At 35.8% G+C, this 16051-nt stretch overlaps 1 protein-coding gene across 3 annotated transcripts in view; it reads right to left on the reverse strand.

Moving 5' to 3' along the window:
• LOC105385073 (synaptogenesis protein syg-2) overlaps positions 1-16051 on the reverse strand; it is an 88431-nt gene that overhangs the window by 56658 nt on the left and 15722 nt on the right. For 2 of the 3 annotated variants that reach the window (XM_038111938.2, XM_038111937.2), the window contains exon 3: positions 1028-1178. In XM_038111938.2, coding sequence (XP_037967866.2) covers positions 1028-1178 — 151 coding nt within the window. Of the gene's footprint in view, positions 1-775; positions 839-1027; positions 1179-16051 lie in introns of those variants that run through there. The other variant, XM_048624844.1, reaches the window with a different exon arrangement.

Raw genomic sequence — 16051 nt, forward strand, 5'->3', positions numbered from 1 at the left:
TGTCTAAGAGCTAAGCTACCACAGACCTACCACACAGACTACCTTCAAACTTATAAGACCCCTCTTTTTCCGGCGGGGGTTAACGCATGCCACCTTTAATAATATCGCTACGGTTTTCTCACTCGTGGAGACGGTCGCTAACCCGCTTCTCGAGACGAAAATTACGACAGTCTCGCCTCATATTCACTTAGCCATAATAATAAGGTGTACTACATTTTTTGGCAAGCCTCATATTTACTTAGCTATATAAAGTCTTCTACTATTTTTTTTTCTTCTTCAATGAGACATAAGGTCGTACCGGCTGTACCGTTACCTGATGATGAACAGTAGACTGAATAATGTATCTTATTTGCTAAGCTATTCTATTTTTCCTGACGACCGAATGGCGTAGTGGTTAGTGACCCTGACTACTGAGCCGATGGTCCCGGGTTCGATACCCGGCTGGGGCAGATATTTGTTTAAACACACATATTTGTTCTCGGGTCTTGGATGTGCCCGTAAAATGGCAATAGGCCCGCCCCCTATTACATTGGGACTAACATAACACTCTGGCGAAAAGTGGGTGCAGCAATGCACCTCTGCCTACCCCGCAAGGGAGTACATTAGTACAAGGCGTGAGTGCGTATTTTTTTTTTTTCTTTTTCTATTTTTCCTTGTTCAATAAGACCGTCACCAGTAGAAGGGGTTATCGTCGCGGTACCACACCACAAGCACCTAGCTGTAATTTGTGACCTACTGTTCAATAATGCTTCTAAAGGCGCAAGGTCAAGGTCACCTGTAGACGGGGTTATCGTCGCGGTACCACACGACGAGTAGCAAGCTGTCGTTGCGCTACGGCAGCCGCTGTTCAGGTGTTCAGTAAAGCTCCTTATCCACTAAGCCGTAAGATCGTCACCCTGTAGACGGGGTTATAGTCGCGGTACCACACGACGAGCAGCAGGCTGTCGTTGCGCTGCGGCGGGCGCGCGTCGCAAGGTGACCTACTGTTCAACAATGCTCCCTATCCACTAAGCTGTAGAGTCATCACCTGTAGACGGGGTTATCGTCGCGGTACCACACGACGAGCAGTAAGCTGTCGTTGCGTTGCGGCGGGCGCGCGTCGCACGGCAGCTGCGCGTCGCCGCCGACCACCGCCGCCACGCGCGTCACTGTGCCCGGCACCGATGAGAGCGAACTGCCTGTGGAGGGAAATCTTCATTATCATCACAACATTCATAAGCCATCACGTCCCCACTGCTGGGGCACGGGCCACCACGCAGGCGAAGAAGAAGCGAGTGGAAAGAAAATGTTCATTATGAATTTCTTGAATTATTTGTGACGTTCATAGGAATATTATGTCAATGTAAGCATTGAGATAACTGTGTGCTTCCGAGAAAACTTTTTTAAAATCTTTTATTTATTTCATAAAAAGTTAGTACAATATATTACAAAACCCGCGAGGTTTATATGGTTTATAAGTGTGCGATGCGTTAAATACGGGAGATACAACTTTTTTTTAAGGCGAAACGTGTTGTAAAACTGTTCATTGAACAAAATTATTGAACTTTGAATTAATTTACTTTAAGTAATGATGAAAAAGGTTTGTTATTGTTCAGGTTAGCAGTAGAATGTCTGTATATTCACGGAAATGTGGCAATATGTATACTGTAGCGCCAAAACGCGCGAAATGTTTCACTGTACCGTCTACTCTACATTTTCAAGATAGGGCATGAATTTAAGTGAGGGTCTTAGGAATGCTACATTCAGTAGAGAACTTGTGAAGAGTAGTAGGTACTCAGTGAGTCCTGGATATATTAGTGTCATTTCCTAGAGAATTGTCAAAGTAGACGTGTTTCGGAGTTTTAGGGCCTGTTCCACAATGTCTGGTTAGTGGCTACCTGTCGGATAAAATACATACTGTCACTGTCTAAAAAATAATGACAGAGAGTGACAGCATGTATTTTATCCGACAGGTAGCCACTAACCAGACATTGTGGAACAGGCCCTTAATCTACGAAACCTTACTGATAACTTTTAGCAAGTCGTTCTGGCGCTAATCCGTTTAATTTATAAGTACGTAGGTATATAATTATGTGTATGTAGTCTACATAATATATTATGTAGGTACCTAGCTATGGCTCGCTTCATTTCCTTTCTAGTTCTGATTGACCACAGATCGTACTGTATATGCATATTGTTATAATTAAGTATGTGCATCTTCTTTTGTCTGCATTATTATTTAAAAAAAAACCTAATTCGGATAAATAGAAAATAAATTGGATTTCCCGGTAGTTTTTTTATCATGCTAAGGGGACACCGAGTGACAGGCGAGAGACGGCGGAATTCCTGCAGAGATAGTGCTGAGTTGTGACTCGGGTAAGACCTGCTATAAAAATAAGACCATTCTTTGTACCTACTTGTAAAGTAGACAACTTACTTTATGACTTCTGAGTACTACTCTACTAAGTAGTTAATTAAGAGCCGAACTTAAGAGCCACAGTGTCACAGTATTACAACATACGAGTACGAACTACGAAATTTAACCGATAGGTACAAAACTTTTTAAAATTTTGTGTTATAAAAAAAGAAAAAAGAAAAAAAAAAAAGAAAAAAGTTTTTTTTTCGCAAGAACTAACATTTTGTTACTTCCTCCTCTCCATTATCTAACCTAGCCTTATTCGTAAGACCTTACTGCCAATTTCTCCATAGTCCGTTAAAGCATAACCATTGACACATCTGTCATGAATTTTATATGGAGTAGACGTTTAATTTATAAATCAATCCCTGTCGGTTAGATAACCGACTATGGAGAAATTGGCACTAAAAGTGTAGTTATTTCAGCAAGTGTGAATAAGTCGTAACTTGAGGCCGACACGTCCCGGCTACTCGCGGCCGTCAGCTGCCTTGTTCAGCTCTCAGGGTTACACTCAGCAAAGTAATACAACCACTGCCACTGTGGAGAGACAAGCCAGATCCCGCCCAAGAGCAAGATCGCTAATGACCGTTTGTACTTAGAAATACTTAGAGGTTTGTGTTTGTGCCTACTGTAACATAATATTAAATACCATCATATCAGTGGATGAAAAAACTTAGGAATTTAGGAAAACCTATCCGAACCGAAATGATTCATTAGGAAAATTACTCTAATTGAATTTATTTTAAAATTAACAAGACTACGCTACGAGACTTCGTAGCCAGCTACGCTGTCGTAGCTCGCTACGGCGTAGCCCGTAGCACTACAATAGGATTCAGCAAAGTATAATTTCAAAAATACAGAAATTGTAAAACTTAGTTACTCAGTTGTAAGTAAGTCAGGATTTTTTAAACATTAAAACTATACAATGCAGTCAAAAATACATGTATTTGTATTCAATAATTAAAATAAGGTAATTAGAGCTCGATCATTATAGAAAAAAATATAAACACAGCAGATTTAAATACTTTAGAAAGGTGAGTAAAATATTTCTGAACAACTCGCATAAACATTACATAACTTAAACACCAAACGCACAAAAAATATTGTTTTATGCGGGGATTTAAACATTGACATCTTAAAAAATACCAAAGAGACGAAAGAACTAATCGCTTTATTAATAAACCATAATATTGAATTACACATAAAGGAACCTACTCGACAAAAAACTTGTATCGACAACATTGCCAGTAACATTTCTAACATAAAATCATCGCAAACTGTACAAAGCGGTTTGTCTGACCACAACACATGCCAATTGATGACATTTCCTACCGAAACATGCCTACAAGCAAGTAACCATCATTACTATATTAAAAAAAGAGACTACAGCCAAGATAACATTGACAAATTCATAAATTGTATAAGCTCACTTTCTTGGTCACACGTATACAAAATGAAAGACGCTGACGAAGCATTTGTAGAGTTCAAAGAAATGTTCCTACTATTTTACGACCTCTGCTTTCCTATTTTGAAAGTTAAAATAAATACACACCGCAACGGCTTAAAATGGGTCACACCAGGCATAAAACTAGCATGCAAAAAAAGTCGATATCTACGTCATAAGTATTATGAAAGTAAAACAAAAGAAAATAAATGTAAATACTTAACATATTCAAAAACATTAAAAAAATGTATCAACAAAGCACAAGTAATGGCCAGTAAAAAACTTATTAACAACTCAAAAAATAAATGTAAGGCAGTTTGGACATTGATAAAAGAAAACAGACAAAATCAACAAAAAAACAATATAGAAAAAAATAATTTAAATAATAAAACATTGACCCACCCACTTGACATAGCTACAGAGTTCAATAAAACATTTATCGATAGCGAAACTAAATCAAAAAACACCAATTTGAAAATAAAACAGAAAACATCTATTCATGACTCTATATACTTAAAACCCTGCGACAGCAAAGAAGTTATGACCATTATAAAATCTCTTAACGTGACCAACTCAGTAGGTCTTGACCAAATTAACACAAAAATTATTAAGTCATGTGCACTCTACTTAGTTGACATACTCTCTTATTTAATAAATTGTTCTCTATCTACGGGCAAATTCCCGACTGCTTTGAAATTTACTGTTGTTAAGCCACTCCATAAAAAAGATGACGAAGCTGACATTAACAACTATCGTCCCATTGCACTTATAAGCATATTGTCTAAAATATACGAAAAAGCAATGGAAGGACGTGTAACAAATTTTTTGTTAAAACATAACACTATAAGAATAGAGCAAAATGGGTTCCAAAAAAATAAATCTACGAGCCTAGCTGGATTCCAACTCATTACTGAAGTGGTAGAGCATATCGATAAAGGAAAGCCAGTAGCTGTTGTATTTTTCGATATGTCTAAGGCGTTCGATTTTGTATCCCACAAAGTGCTCCTAGAAAAATGCGAGAAATATGGGATTAGAGGTATAGCACGCGATTGGCTAAACAGCTACTTATCGGATCGTAAACAAATAGTGCAAATAACAACACTATCGCAAAACAGAGAGCTGGTAGTTCACAGCTCTACACCCGAAACAAATAACTATGGTGTTCCACAGGGAGGGATTTTATCGCCTTTACTATTCCTAATATATATCAATGACTTACCTGAAATCACAAATGATAAGTGTATATTATTCGCAGACGACATTTCCATAGTTATAAAAAATAATGACATTGTTAATTTTGAAAATCATATAAATACTACTATTAATAAGGTGACAAACTGGTTAAGTGCAAACAATCTAAAAGTTAATGAAAACAAAACAAAATATCTACAATTCAAAAACAACAAAATGACAAAACTAAATATGACACTAAAATGTAACGATAAAATTATTGAAAATACAACTTCTACAACATTTTTGGGCATAATCATGGATGAGTTATGTACATGGCTTCCGCATATAGTAAAAGTCTGTAACAAATTAGACCGCTTTGTCTACGCCCTACACAGGCTAAAAAAGACCGCTGATAAGTCTACAGCACTTACAGCATATCACGGCTATGTAGCATCAGTTCTGCGGTATGGACTCATACTGTGGGGAAACGCCAGAGACATCAATAGAGTTTTTATTGTACAAAAACGGTGTATAAGGGCCATTTGCAGTGCAGCCCCTAGAGACACTTGCAAACCATTGTTCCAAAACTTGAATATTTTGTCATTGCCGAGTCTCTACATTTACGAAATGGCGTGTTTTGCTCACAAACATAGAACCTTGTTCACATGGTATGATGACATAAAAAAGAATTCTCGTCATCCAAACAAAATAGTGTACCCCCCATGTAGAACAACATTTTGCCAGCGCAGCTGTTACAGAATGTTAATTAAAATATATAATAAATTACCAGCGCCATTGAAGAGTCATCCCCTTATCATATTTAAAAAGAAATTGCATAAATGGCTTGTGAATCAATGTTTCTATTCCATCGAAGAGTACCTTAACTTTAATCATATTTGTATCGAATAACTAATAAAACTAACTTACATTTATAATATCGTAAATAACTGTAAATTCTAATACACCTACTTAAGTTTTAATTATGTAAATAATGTTAGTTTAAGATACCTAACATTAAAATTAACATGAATTATAGTGTATAGCTTTGTGACAAATTTTTGCATGCCTTAACAGGTGAATTGTGAGGAACCTATATTATTGTAATGTAAACTCTTTAAACACCTATACTGTACCACTTTTCGTGCAAATAAACCTATTTCATTTCATTATTTCATTTCATAACAGAATCAAATGTAATTATATTTTCAATACAATACGTGTGCCACAACTATCACGACGAGTGCTCACGCGAGCATAATTAGTTCACCTACTTTCCGGCACTGACACTTAATTTACCCACCTGTATGAACTTATTATTGTAGATGATAAAGCTATGCTAGCTCCTATATTCGTCGAAATATAATAGGCCCGTTTGGACAGCTCCAAAATGTATGGGATGACAGCTGGTGTCTACCCTAAATCATGAAAAATCTAAACAATAAGTAACTTTTGGTGCTTTAAAAGTTCTTTTTTATTTCGGCCGTTAAATAATAAGCCAGATTATGTGTCTTTTTATGTAATTCATCAAGTAAAACAAGAGTAAATATCAAATTTGTGTAGCTGTCCAAACGGGCCTATTATACTCGTATTTCGACGACTGTTTTGATTGATTTAGGAAAAAAAATTATAGGCACCTAAATTGTGAGGGAAGTTTGGAATTCTATTTAGCGGTTTTAAGGTTACAAAAATATCTACATAAATATACCTACACAAAATAATCTCCCCTTTTCATAAATAATTCAAACGTATATATTTTACGAATAAAAACGCCTTGCACTACTCTACTCCCTGGCTGGTAAGAAGAGGTGCCTACTCCGTAGAAATTCCTAGTTAAATTAATTACCCACCTCTGCCGATATAAAACAACACACCAATTTCTAGCAATTACGTTATCTCAAGCGCGGCGTGTTTGCCGAAGTGGATCAGCCACAGCTCCAGTTAATTAACAAGGACCCCGTTCCGGTAATCAACTATTGACTCCGTGGTGTGATGTTCGAACTTAGTATTATTGCTGTGTAAGTTTTGCACATGTAAAAGACCTAGCAGAGGCTTGCAACTACTGGACGGCGACTGACTATATGAATGTTTTCGATAAATAAGTTTTTATTCAATAAATGGATGTGTGTTGTGTACAGTGCAAACGATGAAGCAAATAATTTTTTTTATATTTGGTCTGCTGCCGCTACACGGGTTAGTTATCGACGTTGATAAAGTCGTTTAATCTCGACGCCGTATTTATGGAGAATCGAGATATAGTGCACGAACCCGTGTAGCGCCAGCTGGAATGTATAGGAGTCAAAATGCTAACTTCACAATTTACGCGAGCAACAAAATCAATATTCAAATAGTGTCATAAAATCCAGCATACTTAATTAAATTTACAGTTTTTAAAAATGCCATATCGCCAATTACATGCAAATTCGACGATTAATCTATGAGAATCGAGCCGAACAGAATCCCAATTGTTAATAGAAGAACGACGTCGAAGCAAATTGTAGCTAAAATTTGTACCGCCGTCTGCTGAAATGCTTCATGGATTTAAATATATTTTGAAACGTAATATTTACACTTCACGGAAATGGCGACAGCTAAATTTGTGAAATTATTTGGTGTTATTATAAAGTTGCTTATTTGGACTGGTGTTTATGTTTACTTCGAGTTCTTGATTAATTTATGTTTTAATTCGTAAACCAACATTAAATAAATCGTGGCTGATGAAGCCTTAAAACCCTTGGGACCAAAACTTACAGAACATGTTAGGTAAGGACTAATGGTACATGATAAAATGATTGACACAATTTTTGCGGTAATATATACTTAAATAATTTACGAAAACTTTACAATTATGTATCAATTTACGACTTAAAAGTGCCATCACATGCATACGAATAAGTTCGGTTTGTTTTTGATTACCTTTGGTGGTCAGCAACTGACGTTCATCTGTCTGGCAAATCCATTCACCGTGGTGACAAACCCAAGCTATTGTGATTGTCACCGACACGACAAGAATAAGATACGATCACTAGAGTTTTTCAAATTTCCCAATTCATTTATCTTGTTTGCCTCATATTCTTGATATTATTTTTATTTTTTTATTCGTAGGTAAACCTACGAATAAAAAAATAATTGTTGTGTGTTAAAACACACAACAATGAACAGAGTGGATAGAACTGTCACGTCGAATTTTGTCGAGTAAGCTTCAAGTGACACTTAACCGGCTGTGCCAGGTAGAGCGTGCTGGATTTCATTCAGCTCTTAATTTGAATGCCATAAGAGTCAAGTTTGAAGCATACAATGTTTTTTTTTACATGAAATTTCTTTTACCGTCCACGACACGGCTACAGTTGACGCTTTGACAGTCACGAGTGACAAGTGAAAATAAAGTAACATGATAAAATGGTTTTAATTTTCAGTTACAGAATATTTTCCTATAAACTGTACGAAGCAGAATCGGTTTATGAATTATTTGGTCGAAATTTTTTCCACCGATATAAAAATGGAAATGAGGCTCGATTTAGAATTTTACAGTAAATCATGCCTATCAATTAACAATAAACGTGTGCTACAAGCACTTTCGTCGACATTATAAACCTCTTATTATGAAATAGCTCTGCGGAGTCAACTAACCAGAACTTTACAGCTTTAAATGTCGTCTAAACCACCGAGATGATTCAGTGGTTTCGCAAACTTTACCAGACTACTACGATCAATTTAAATTATGCAGACCATTCCACTATGTAGGTAAGTTATGCCGACTCATATAAACTCGGTAAGGATGTTGCCTTTTGATTTATAGAGCGGAGGATTGTTTACTAAGCTTCGTTATTGTTTTAAGTGCGCGGTGAGTTTCAATGATAGGGGGCTGGAGGAAGTTTATTGCTGACTAAGAATTGGCAAGTTTTCTATATTGTACAAGTAGGAAGATACTTATGACGTTTTAATAATTTCATGATAAAGTTTTAAGTGAATAAATGAAATTATTATACTTCATTTCAAAAAGCACAAGACAAATGCTCAAACCGATGTATGTTATCAATCATACTCTTTAGTCTACCTTAATTGGTTGATATTCAAAGTTAAGACTACCATTTTTACACTATCGGTTTTCACGATACCTTAATTTAACCTTTTGTCTAATGTAATTTGAAATGAAGTATACTGTATATTCTATAGACTACATTGCAGACCACATTGCTGATAACCCGAAAACATTTCCATACCTGAATGTGTGAATATAAATGAATGTATTAACGTGACCCGTAGTCCCAAAGTCGAGAATCGCATGTCATGTAAGGATTAATGTCCTATGTTGAGTCGAAATACGCCCATAGTCCATTTACAACAGTTATTGATGTACAAGGTGCGGTTTGACAAAGGAAAGTGTTCGAATAAGTGGGTGTTTAATTCGCACCACAGACATATATGACACTAGATTCCCCAAGTGTCCGTACTGCGCGTGTCAAAAGGGATGATCATTATGATCAACTTTTCGTTCATACATTTAGCTCGAGCTGTCATGATCAGTGTCAAAAATAAAAATATCTATTCAAATTTCGGCACGCTCACTCAAATTTGTCATAGAAATGAGTGCATTTGTGGCATCTAGTCATATATGTCCATGATTCGAACTGATGATGGGGTTTCAATGTGTGCGTGTGGTGTGAATGTCTGTGTAATGGTATGGGTTATGTTAGTTGGAACTGTGATGCGATCACGAACACAGAGCGAAAGACTCGACTCAAATCATAATAAATAATATTGAATTATTTTAAGTTTTAAAATCTTATGTTAGTTAGGTAATTTATTTATTAGTAAGAAGCATTGTTACTATGAGAGGGGGTCAGGTTTCTCTGCACATGACCGTACCTAAAGATAACATTGGTAGATGAAAATCACAATACACACAAACCTGTAAAGGCTTATCTGGTGTTGTAAGTATTGTTAAATATATTTAAATGTGTTTTATAATTAATAATAACTTCAGCATGTAAAGATGCGCTGCATACCTTTTTCTGTACCCGTTTGTTGTGTATTTGAATAATGTGTTAGAATTTGTTATTAAAATTATTACTTATTGTTCATGATAGGGACTCTGAAATAAAACAGGTGTAGCTCACAAACAATAATATACTAGTGGTGTACCAATTCCCAAAGGCATCATTATAATAGGCCTGTTTGTAATTTAATTTCTACGAATACACTAGTAGCAATACTATGTAGTATGAACAAAAATATACAACAACTAAGTGGTTACTTAGGTTATTAAAAATATAAATAGGTAAGTATATACAGTGTGCCCGAAAGTGGCAGAAATAAGCAGAAAGGAAGTGACTCGGTGGTTAGGGGCCCATATTTAAAAAGTAACGTGCCCATCAAAGTTTCTATGGAGATGTATTTTTTTTGCTACTTTATAAAAGTTGTAAAGTAAAAGTAGTTCAGAATGACCCTCGGAGTCCCGCCCTTTTGGCTGACTATACCAGTTTTGCAACACCCTGAATATTATATTTTATTATTATTAATATTGCTAAACATAACCCAAGTTTACATCTAATATAATTGCTTCAATAATAATTAAAAAGAGGTGAACTTTAACAAAAGAATAATACGACCCTCAATTTATTCTGAAGCAAAACGACTGTAAAAGAATGAAAAGGCCAATTTTTCGTTTCATTCTTTGTGAGACGAATGTTACAGTTTTTTCACCTATTCTTTCAGAAACTCAATTGCGTTTAAATATATTGTAAGAGACGCCCTTAAATTTGTTTAAGGGATCACGTCAATTAATGTTATAAATAGAGTTTCTTGGGGTACTTTTTCATTCCTATCATAATCTATTCAGCATTCTTATTTTTTTCCAGCAAACATAATTTCATCTATTAAGTTTTCCCATGAAAATACCTAGCCTTGTTTTCCAATTCAAATTTTGTAGTCGCGTAAAAAAAAATAGTAACTATAACACTATTAAGATCTTTTTTTAAACGCAGATTTATTTCTTAAGTTAATTAAGCTATCTAAAGTGTAGTATATAGTATATGAGACATTTTTATATACCCAACTTTTTAAAATTTTCAATAGTACACTTTCAGCACAGTTCAAGGGACTTTTTACAGTGAAATGGAGCCCCACGCGCTAACGTTGCATGATACAGTCGTATTAACAACAAGTACCGCGATTACGGGCTGAGCTCACTGGAACACGTTATGTCGAAAACCTTTCAAACTGTCGACCTTGACTCTAATACACGGGGCCCTAAGCAACTAAACGCAGCCAAAAAAAATGGTTATTATAGTTTAAAATGTGGAGCGGTGGTAGCTCAGTCGGGTAAGCGCCCGCTTCTCACGTCATAGATGCGGGTTCCAATCCGGCGCTGGTTTGTACCAATGAGTTTATGAGTTTTACAATTTAAGTAAAATGTCTACTATCGCTCTTACGGGGAAGAAAAACATCGTGAAGAAACCTGCATATCTCGATGTAGAAAGGTCAATATAGACTCTTATTTTAGTCAGTAACTGACAACTGATCTAAAAGGCAAATCCTCTTACCATTATGACTAACATAGAACAATGCGGTCAGGTGTAGACAAACGACGACGTCTAGCTGCCCAAGACCTTTTTTAATTAAGTTTTAACCATTTCCCACCATGATGGTCTATTGTCGGTTGGTGGCTTCACATATCTAGACGTGCTAAATCTAGATTATGTGAACCTGTATGGTTTCCTCACGATTTTTTCCTTCACATCAGCAGGATCCAAAAAAACTGTACCACCTGAGCTCTTGCAGCATCCTAACCCGCTAAACTACAATTACTACTAAGCTTTTAATGCATTTTGATTAGGTTATTTTGATCTAGGGCAGAAGGTAGGCATAAGTAGGTATGTAATTAAGTATATACCAATGTATTTTTTGTTCAAGATATTATTAAAATGATTTACGTACCCTACCGTTACATGTTTTCCAGGCGTATAGAAGTATATATGTAGTAAGTAACAAGAACCATTATTATGCAAATACTTTCGCAGGGAGAACTGAATTTTTCCGGCGTATAATGTCGTTGCCGAGATTCAAATAATATGAAATTACGCTTTGCCTGTGTTTTTGTACCCTTTTTGAATCTAAACCCAAAAACATATACTTTCTGTACAAACCAAGGCGACCTTGAGGCCCGAAACACATTAAAACTCGTTACACAATTATTTTTCCAGTATGTACCTAATATAAGGCATAAATTATAATTTTTTATCTTCGTTCTTTACGCGATACAGTGGCTACCCAGACGTTATAAAGCATTTAAATTTGATAGAGAGGGCAGTTTTATTTTTTGTTGGCCGTAAAAAGTGCTTCCATAAAATTTCTCCGCGAATTATTAATGGCGAACAATGTAATGGTTTTATTTTATTTCATGTTACATCAGTAGGTATTGTTTAGGGCACGAGATAAATTATTGAACCTTATTATAGAGATATTATAGAGAGCGGTGGTAGCTCAGTAGAGAGCGGTGGTAGCTCAGTCGGGTAAGCGCCCGCTTCTCACGCCAGAGATGCGGGTTCGAATCCCGGCGCTGACATGTACCAATGAGTTCTTTTCTGAATTTAAGTACAATGTATACCATCGCTCTTACGGTGAAGGAAAACAACGTGAGGAAACCTGCATATCTAGATTTAGCACATCTAGATATGTGAACCCACCAACTCGCAGTGGACCAGCGTGGTGGGAAATGGTCCAAGCTTAGGAAGGCAGTTTAGACCTTGGGGATATGCACAAAGGTTCCACTCGAGAGAGCCAGGTGCAGGTACTTACACCCCCACAGAGAATAGAATAGAATAGAATATAGTAATTGATGAAAGTGTCTCATAGATGGTAGTTATCTGTGATACGGGTAGTAATTTATGCAAAAAAAAACATTTAAACAGTGTAAAGAAGGCGTCAAACAGGGTTGACAAAAGTGTAGAACCTATTTTAAAGAGTATCTAAAGATAGAATACCGTTTCTAACACAGCCCGAATTAAGGAATAAGAGTATTGTTTGGCACTACACTAAGGGCAAGACAATGAGTAGATGACTAAGCTCCAATATATCTAGTACTCGTATCTTTAATATACGTAGTAGTTAGTATTGTCTTATTCAATAGCATTGATAAAGACCATACGGGATATCATACAGGCCATTACTAAGCATGATCACTATTAGTACAGCTGTAATATACTTAGTATGTGAAAATGATAGACCAAGATATTATAACGTTATATATAACGTTAAGTTGTTGGGTTTATTTGGTCAGTTGTTCTTTCTAATTCATTAGTTTTTGGTATCCTTGAAATTCAAATTTAAGGTTTTGATTACATTTCTTGCATTATCTCAATTACTTACTGGTATACAACGTATCGTGTATCGAAATATACAAAATAATATACACACGTAGATAGCGAATACGAGTACTTAGGTTTTGAGATTCATTGCTATCTCCTGAACATACCTATATATTCTATAAAGAGTTCTAGAACTTTCTATTCTCACAACCTTACCTATGGAATTTAAAATTCCATTTTGTGTAAGCAAATAAACATAGGTACACAATCGTATTTCAAGAAAATCTATTTACGTTTAAGGTACAGAACCCAGCACAATAATATTTTTAAATTCAAAGGCAAATATTCCCAAGGCACCAGCGGTCTGAGTCCCTGTCTTCATTCAGGCGAATTTTCAGGAATGAGATTGTTTCAATTCTTTTTTTTTATTTCATGCTCGATTGTTTCTGTCCCCAACAGGTAAATAAATTACTTTTCTCGATTACTCAATTCTATTTGTGCACGAAAATCCATGAGTCACTCAATGGTGAAGGCAGACGATCTATTATTTAAACAAGTTGGAGCTTAACACTTTAACTTGTGTTTTTAAATGCCAGACATAAGTATTAAGTTTAAGGCTATTATGTGTGTAAGTAATATACGTACTTATAGAGTTGATTATGAATGTTGAACAAGCCCTGAAATCTGATAAATTTTATAGATGTCAAGGGCATGGCTAATGGATTTAAAAACACTAGGAAATTTTATGTTTGCCTTTTAAATCATTTTCAAATATGAATATTTCTGGTATTTGCATCCTATTGACATACCTATCTACAAAATTTTGCAGACTTTGGGTAATCAAGCAAACTATCGATCTTCGTTTTTAATATTAGATATCTATCTAGTATTAAAAATGGTATTAACGTCCTTTTCACAAAATCTGAGATTGTTTGGAGTCACAGCAGGAATTGTTTGAAAAAAGCTTTTGTACCTAATCCTTACTTATAATATTATAAATGCGAAAGTAACTGTGTCTGTCTGTCTGTCTGTTACGCTTTCACGCCAAAACTACTGAACGGATTTGAATGAAATTTGGTATACAATTATGGTCTAGACCCTGGGAAAGAACATAGGCTACTTTTTTCCCGGAATACCCACGGGATTTTTTTAAGGCGAAGCGAAGCGCGCTGGAACAGCTAGTACTTTATAATGAAAAACACATTGGCATGGAATATTTCGTGATCGACGTTTAAGTTTAGGTTCAATTAAATGGTTTTGTTCACGAATGACAGCAAAATATGTAATTAGACAGAACTGATTTTGTTGTTTTTGTCACGAACTCCTGTAATCATAGAACAACGAGGACTGTGAAGTTACATAGGTACGGTGGCCTGCGCCTAAAAGTATACAGGCGGAGTTTTTAAAATAGCGATCCCTGATGATGAAGGGACCAGCTACATCTGTTATAAATCCAGGGATGTGTTGAGTGTGATGTGTAGCAGTGGTGTTTATATGGATGTCCTTGAGCAGCATGTGAGCTTGAGATCACTATTTTAAAAACTCCGCCTGTATACTTTTAGGCGCAGGCCACCGTACGTTGTTACTTTAATTAATACATAAAGTAGCAGTAGGTTATAAGAACCATCTTTAGATGTCAACTGAAGCGAGATTCATCAATATAGTATTTTAAAAATACGATTTTAATTTCAATTTTATTAATATAAATTAAAATTTCAGTTAAAGGTTCAGTAAAAGAGTCGAACAAAACGTATTATGAATATAATTGTTATGTATGGAACTGCAATTGTAGCAATGCTGAAGCCACTTAGTAATTATAACGTGCAAACCTCGTTTTTCCCATTTAATTGAATGATTATTTATCTGTGTAAATCTCATTTTAAAGATTCAAAATTAAAGTTTTGACAAAATACATATATATTTTTCAGTTGTCAATATCAAGTTACACGGCGCAGCATCTGTAAATTAACAGGGCAATGATACAGGACATTGCTACAACCCATACCGTTACACTTCTCAGTGTACAAATGAAAAGGGGAGCGGGTGGAAGTGGGAGAAAAGATTAAGGTCCCCCCCTTTACCCCTCATCCCCAGTTGGTTATAAATCTTTCAAGGCAAAGATAAGCCGTGGTCACGACTTCGGTTTCGCTTCTGATTATTTTAACGCGAAATCAAACGACTTGAATGCTCGTTAAAGTTGTAATTTGAAAATAGCTTATTTTATGGTGCAACATAAAATAAGTGATATTGATATATTACTGTCTGGACCACATGCTCGAATATCACTTGAAAATATCAACTCGAACAGATTTTATGTTTCGGTTGGCAGAATATTTTGTCGTTGAGTAAAATTTAAGTTTATGCTGAGGTAGATTTTCACAAATGATAAACGCTCACTGCTGCAATTGACCAATGCAGCACTATAAATAATAACGTAAGAGTAAGCCTCGACAGCAAAGAAACTAAAGCCCTGTCCAGTTTTAATGGGGTCAGCACCCAAGAGATCGAAACATGATAGTTTTAGCACCGACACGGTCCACTTTCAGTAAATTTAGATTTTCTTGAAATTCGTTAGAGAAGGTATAGGTAGTATTTGAACGGACTCGTCTTCAAGAGTTTCGATTCGATTAATTATTCATGTAACGGAATATTTGACCCTTTGAGGTTTACCTTAGGTTTCTCTTACGGTTTAGGCCCGGTAATCCGCAATGGATAGTGGACCGGGACAAGAAG

Source organism: Plutella xylostella, chromosome 13 (genome assembly GCF_932276165.1).
Source record: "Plutella xylostella chromosome 13, ilPluXylo3.1, whole genome shotgun sequence".
Lineage (NCBI taxonomy): Eukaryota > Metazoa > Arthropoda > Insecta > Lepidoptera > Plutellidae > Plutella > Plutella xylostella.